Source organism: Berghia stephanieae, chromosome 4, assembly GCF_034508935.2.
Source record: "Berghia stephanieae isolate SIO BIC M18660-M18661 chromosome 4, UCSD_Bste_1.3, whole genome shotgun sequence".
NCBI lineage: Eukaryota > Metazoa > Mollusca > Gastropoda > Nudibranchia > Aeolidiidae > Berghia > Berghia stephanieae.
In genome coordinates this window covers 15122546-15130045 of record NC_088363.1, presented here as the reverse complement: position 1 = coordinate 15130045, position 7500 = coordinate 15122546, and the positions used below count along the sequence as shown (strand labels likewise).

The 7500-nt window shown below is 38.2% G+C and overlaps 1 protein-coding gene across 1 annotated transcript in view; it reads right to left on the bottom strand.

The window, feature by feature from the left end:
• LOC144971700 (uncharacterized) overlaps window positions 1-5533 on the bottom strand; it is a 20121-nt gene extending 14588 nt beyond the window's left edge. Inside the window, exons 1-4 of the mRNA XM_078912775.1 lie at window positions 5349-5533; window positions 4147-4314; window positions 1950-2129; window positions 1159-1277 (exon numbers count right to left, since the gene is read on the bottom strand). Coding sequence (XP_078768901.1) covers window positions 1159-1277; window positions 1950-2129; window positions 4147-4314; window positions 5349-5518 — 637 coding nt within the window. The 5' untranslated portion in view covers window positions 5519-5533. The remainder of the gene's footprint in view (window positions 1-1158; window positions 1278-1949; window positions 2130-4146; window positions 4315-5348) is intronic.
• Between the last annotated feature and the right edge of the window lie 1967 nt (window positions 5534-7500).

The following is a 7500-nucleotide window of genomic DNA, read 5'->3' as shown; positions in this document are numbered from 1 at the left end:
ATACACCAGGATCTCTAACACTGTCTTGGACATTACCCAGCTATTGGATACACCAGTCTCTCTAACACTGCCTTGGACATTACCCAGCTATTGGATACACCAGACTCTCTGACACTGTCTTGGACATTACCCAGCTATTGGATACACCTGGCTCTCTGACACTGTCTTGGACATTACACAGCTATTGGATACACCAGGATCTCTATCACTGTCTTGGACATTACCCAGCTATTGGATACACCAGGCTATTTGACACAGTCTTTGAGATTACCCAGCTATTTGGACACACTAGGCTATCTATCTCTGTCAATCCACTGATCTTGCACATTACCCCGGTTTTTGGACACATTAAAATCTCTGATACTGTTTTGGACATTACCCAGCTATTGGATACACCAGGATCTCTAACACTGTCCTGGACATTACCCAGGTATTGGATAGACCAGTCTCTCTGAGATTGTCTTGGACATTGCCCAGCTTTTTGAACACACCAGGCTATTTAACATTGTCTCCACACATTGATTCATTTTACTATGCTAATTATAAGGAGTGAGGTGTGTGTGTGGGGGGGGGGGGGAGGGGGAGTCCTTTATCGTTGCAAGCCACCAAGGAAAGAAACATTAAGTGTATGAAGCAGCTCTCTCAAATATAAAGTTGCCGCATACCTTTAGTGTTCTTCCTTTCCCATGGAGATGTAGCAGGGTTTGTCCTCTAGGTCTTTGCGGTAAAAGTAACTGTTGACTTAACAGTTTTACACGTAGCATTCAGCGGATGACAATAATATAGAGAACGAAAATATCATCAATGGAGATTGTATCTACCCTTCTCGGGAAGAGAGCAGTAACTACAAATCAGATTCGAATTCATCTTTATAGTCAAATCTCTCTTCGTAAGAAAAGCAGTTTACTCATTATGGCCATGCATCAAGCCTGTCCTTCGCAAACAATTTTGTATATGCTATGCTTATAATGCGACTGCTGTTGCTGCTGCTGCTGTTGCTAGTAGTGGTGGTGGTGATAATGATGATGATGATGATGATGATGATGATGGTGATGATGATGATGATGATGATGATGATGATGATGATGATGATGATGATGATGATGATGATACAAACAATGATGATGAGGAGAAGGATGAACATTGTTATATGCTTACCAGCGGAGGAAATTCGCAACGGATTTTCATTGTCGTGGTTGAACGTATAACAAACCCCATGGTCATTGATCACCTCTGTAAAGTTCTCTGGCCCACAATATGTATCCTGCCATTTACACCTTCAACACGGAGAAGAAAACAAAATGTTACTTAGAAATTGTCTAGTATCATTTATAATTTCCAGGGTCCACATAAAACGAAAACAATGACAGCAGAGAAGAAAGCGCGACAAATTGACAATATTTTGCAAAGGTCCTGACGACCAAGTAAAATTATCTCTCAGTGATATTCAACAAAATAAGAGGAAGTCATCCGAGTTTATGGTTTCCGGTCCCCACTCAAGACTGGATGCCCACTTCTAATCGTTCATATCGACGTGTAGATATATGCAGGTCTGACATCCGAACCCACCCATGGGCCTAGTTTAACATTGTTGAAATTGACAATAATTTGTGTTATTATTTTTAGATTTCCATTACAACAATGAGCCCAAAAGGAATTGGGTTATCAGAGCTGTAAATAAGTGCACGTCGGTTCACATAATTTACTGTGAGGCAATGGAATAGTCTCACATCTCACGAAATAATACCGTATTCTGTGGAATCTTCAAAATTGAAGTTACAAAGTAAACGGGAAGAGGAAGAAGAATTATTTTTGTACTTCAGGAGACATCTAAAAAAATGTGCCCTAATGTTATATCTTAAAAATCTGTTAATGCGGCTATGTGGTCTTGTGGTATGACACTAGCTTGTTGCCACTAGACCACATAGCCCCTCACGGAAACATCTTACTCTACAATGAGATCCTCCTTGGAATGAGATGTCTTGGTGTACAGTTCCTTGATGTCTATGTCCTGAGGACTCGGTGCCTGGACCTGGTCGTCGGGAGTTGTGGAATTCGACTGACTGGTGTTGTGAGAAAACAGATTCTCTATCAGGCCGTAAACGTTGGATTCAGCAGCTGCAGTAGCCCTTTAAACAAAAAGAAACCAGATGAATTGTGACTCTTCGATTCAAAAAGGTATTAAGTGGGGATTGTTAAGTTGTTGAAAACTGAATTTATAGCCAGAAATATCAGACTTGTGTGGAGTTTGTATGTTTTATTGAGGAGAATGGATACCATATTTTAGGGTGCTAATGCCAACAATTTATATTTTGGACCAGTTTTAGCATTAAATTCGGCTTTTAAGCATCTGGTTCGTTCCGACATAATACCGTTTTGAGACGATGGGTCACAATTAGGAAAATATGAGAAAAAGAAAAAAAATGTTTTATGATTTTATAATTTGCAAAGTATTGAAAATAAATAACAATTTGAAATTGAATGTAAGATCAATATAATATACGAAAACAGATAAAATGGACGTTTCAGATTTTCCTTTTATCAACAAAACAGGATGAATGAAACACGATAGACGAATGAGATAATGTGGTAGTGGCGTTGTTAAGATTAATAAACAACAACATTGAATGCTTTGAGCACGGTTAGTGGATGTTGTTCTATAAAAACATTGAATGTTTTTGTTTATTCATCTTATCAACGCCACTACTATATTATCTCATTAGTCTGTAGTGTTTCATTCATCCTGTTTTGTTGATAAAGGGGAAACCCGAAACGTCCAGTTTATCTGTTTTGGTATATTAAATTGAAGCTTACATTCAATTTCACATTGTTATTTATTTCTTCGAGCTTCGATCAGCAACATTCATATTACAAAGTAATGAAAAGAGTGATCGCGAAAGCAATTCAATCTATATGCTATTTAGACTATACAAAAACAAACTGGGGCTTGAGTATTTACATAAGGCGCTTAACGCTTTTTAAAAAATGACAGTTTTTATATAGCACAATATCCACACGAAGTCTCAAAGCGCTTTACAAGGGGCCCCAGGCCAACAGCAACGCTTAACATGTAGGCAGAGACGTGACGACTTTTAGGCGATATTACATTTTGTCGGACGTTGTTAACGACCTGATACTCATTTTTCACTTGAGTATGATGAGAGAATGTGAGTGAAAAGCCTGTTCCAAGGACTCAACTATGCGCCGAGCGAGGCTCGAACACAGGACCTTCCGATCCGAATGCGAGTGTCATACCACAAGACCACATAGCCGTATAAGCGCTTGGTCCCTAGCCAACCGCAACACTTAACATGAAGAACGAGATATGACGCCTTATAGGCGATATTACGATTTTATTTCCGACAGAAACAATGCCATTAAAGGCCAGGTACTCATTCAACACTTGAGTACGGTGAGAGAATGTTGAGTAAAGATCCTTTTCCAATTACTCAACAATGCTTCGCTCAGAGTAGGACTCGAACTCAGGAGCTTCTGATTCCAAGGTGAGTGTCATACCAATGGTTCTAGGATTTGAGAGTTTTTGACAAGATGAGGGTCATTTTAGTCGATCAATGTTTGAAGGACGAGTTTTCTGGCCAAAATTTTTAAACGTGTTTTTCTTATTTTAATTTAAGAGTACACCAGTAAACCCGTACCCATCAGTCAGTATGGTGGCTGTTATAATGATTTCTTACTATAAATAATAAAATTTGTTATTTTTAGCCATCGAGTGGCCTTCTGAGGTTCGATCCCCAGTCGAGATCGACTAAGTTTTGGGATGGGTTTTTTTTTCTTGTATTTTTCTTTCTTGCTTTGTCTGGCACCTTTCATGCACACTTGTTCAGTTCATTATCTCTCTCCTTAACAGCCATTTTCAGGATTTTCCCCCAAAGCTTCACACCCAACAAACACAAAAAGAATTTTTTTATCACTCAAACACAATAACACTAAGTTCTTGCGATAAATAATTTCTTTAGCAAAACATGCTCTACAACACACTGTTCATTTTAATAAAATTTTATGATGTACAAAAGAAAATTTAATAAGAAAAATGTTGGTTACATCGTAACGAATGTGACGATTTTCCTATTGTGGGTAAGGAGAGGGTTAATGTTTCTTTTAACTTTCTGTTGGTTTTGTGAATACCTGAAAGCGTTTTGATTGCAGATTGTGAGTGCTGGAAAAGACAGGGTTTGATTGAAATTGATCTTGACATTGACGTTGGTCGGGGAGCTGTAGTACTGAACCACTCTCTCGATGATTTGAACACTCATGTAGGATGAACACAACAAGACTAGAACGAGCCAGAAACATCTGGAGAGGGAAATAGAATATAAGTTTAAATAAATTATAGTAATAATAGTGAGAAGTCAAGATACTTGTTCCAATCTGCTTGGCATTTGTGTCAGTGCATGACATAATCAGTCGGAAGGTGAAAAAATTGAATTTTTATTTATCATTTTGTTGGTATTTTCTGAAAGAATATGATGCTCTCCGGAGCATGTTACTCTTTATTTGAACTAAATCGGGTGATTTTTCATGAAGTTTTGGTCAGATGTATGGGAAAGGTATCCAGCAACTTTTCTCAAATTTCATACTTTTTCAACTTGAGTCGCAATAAAAAAAATATTTAGAAAGTGAAATTAAGCTTTGATATTTCCCGAAGATGTACAAAAAGGGTTGATTTAATCATGTATGATAAGAACTCATTTTGGATACAAATTGACTTTCTACCTAAACTTGGCAATATCTCAGTTCAAACCTTTTCACCATCCGACTGATAAAGTCATTCACTGTCACATTTTAGTTTCTAGCCTAAATCAATTCTAGTCATCAATAAAGACCAGCCATCCTCCCTCCTTTACGACCCGTAATTATATGAATCTGCCTGTACACCGTGATACTAAAATAAATATGACTACGATACCTTAGGATTCAATATGTAACCGACTCAACGTTCATTCGTCGCCCTGAGAATTGGTTACACACTTCCAATGACTTTTGAATCGGAAGAGAGAAAGGTGTGACATTACGACTTCTGCTTCCTATTTATTGTTAAGCGCTTTACTCTTGTTCAATGGTAAGATATGAATGAGGGATGAGAAGGAGGATGAGGGATAGGAGGGGGAGGAGGAGAATAAAAACTAGTAGTAGTAGTAGTAGTAGTAGTAGTAGTAGTAGTAGTAGAAGAAGAAGAAGAAGAAGAAGAAGAAGAAGAAGAAGAAGAAGAAGAAGAAGAAGAAGAAGAAGAAGAAGAAGAAGAAGAAGAAGAAGAAGAAGAAGTAGAAGAAGAAGAAGAAGAAACGATTTATTCAATTCAATTCAATTCAATTTTATTCGTTCCTTACTTCCTTGTACGGCCGATATTGCTTGCCAAATACCGAACGCCATGTAAGGTTGTATTTGTGGCAAACTTTCTGATTCCAGTTCGCCATACTTTTTTCGAGCTCTTTGCATCTTCTCTCTTTTCCATTGTAGAAACTGTTCCTTTTTCCAGTCCCAGAGAGGGGACCACCATAGTCGTGTGAAGTGATGTACTTTCAATGTAGAGTTATTTTAGGTTCAATCAATCTGCTGACTTTATTTTTAAAATAATGATGATCATGATGATGACGATGATGATGTTGATGATGATGATGATGATGATGATGACGATGATGATGTTGATGATGATGATGATGATGATGATGATGATGATGCAGATGATGATGATGATGATGATGATGATGATGATGATGATGATGATGATGATAATGATGGGGATTATGGTGATGCTGATGATGATGATGATGATGATGATGATGATGATGATGATGATGATGATGATGATGACGATGATGATGATGAGGTGATGATGACAATTTTTTTTCGGACAGAGACAATGCTGTTAACGGCCAGGTACTCAGTTACACCTGAGTAAGATGAGAGAATGTGAGTAAAGAGCATTTTCTAAGGACTCAACTATGCTCCGAGCGAGGCTCGAACCCAGGACCTTCCGATCCGAAAGCGAGTGTCATACCACAAGACCACAATACCCGCACAATATAGAGCTGTAAGATACATCACAGGATCTACTCGAAATTTTACAAGCAAGTTCATTCACAGGATGTGCAACTGGAACTGTGGCCTTAAACTGCCTGAAAGTGCAAGAATTTTAACAAGACACCAGCACGGACAAATATGACCCATCGTCTCAAAACGGTATTATGTCGGGATGAACCAGATGCTAAAAAGCCGAAATTAAAGCTAAACTGGTCAATGATATGAATGAGTAATAATGGTACCCTGAAACATGATATTCATTCTCCTCAATAAAACATACAAACTCAACCTAAGTATGATATTTCTGGCGATAAGTTCAATTTTTAGCATCTTAATAACCCGACATAATACCGTTTTGAGGCGTGGGGTCACAAATATACACCACCACTCCTTTTCCTCCTCCAAAATCAGACTTCTCGGCTGACACGCAAAAGCTGTTTCCATCTATAGATAGTGCTTAGTTGACGTCACTCAGGTCTTTGTTATTGTCTTTTGCCATCCGCGTTTATGAGTAATGCTCACTAAACTATATTAACCTGATTATAAACGTTCATGGATACACATAGTTTTGTGTGTTGGTCCGTTATACTTCCGGATGGCAATGTTGTGAGCTTCTTAGCCAAGCGCATACTATCTATAGACAGTTCGAAAATGACGTCACTCAGGTCTTTGTTATTGTTTTTTGCCATCCGCGTTTATGAGTAATGCTCACTAAACTGTATTAACCTGATTATAAACGTTCATGGATACACACAGTTTTGTGTGTTGGTCCGTTATACTTCCGGATGGCAATGTTATGAGCTTCTTAGCCAAGCGCATACTATCTATACGTTTAGACAAATTATCTCCAGTATGTGGGACTACTTCAGTAGGTAGCTAGTTCTGTTACATTTGGTGGAAAATACTTTGAAATCGACTAGCGTCCAATCCAAAGGATTGCAAGCATATTGCTATTATTCGTATCAGACTATAGAAACCGGGATAAATTTGGCTCCGTGGTACAACTAAACTAGCAAAAGCTCACAGCAATAGATAGTTCGAAGAGGACGTCACTCAGGTCTTTGTTATTGTTTTTTTGCCATCCGCGTTTATAGAGTAATGCTCACTTAACTGTATTAACCCGACTATAAACGTTCATGGATACACACAGTTTTGTCTGTTGGTCCTTTATACTTCAGGATGGCAATGTTATGAGCTTCTTAGCCAAGCGCATATTATCTATACGTTTAGAATTATCTCCTGTCTGTGGGACTACTTCAGTAGGTAGCTAGTTCTGTTACATTTGGTGGAAAATACTTTGAAATCGACTAGCGTCCAATCCAAAGGATTGCAAGCATATTGCTATTATTCGTATCAGACTATAGAAACCGGGATAAATTTGGCTCCGTGGTACAACTAAACTAGCAAAAGCTCACAGCAATAGATAGTTCGAAGATGACGTCACTCAGGTCTTTGTTA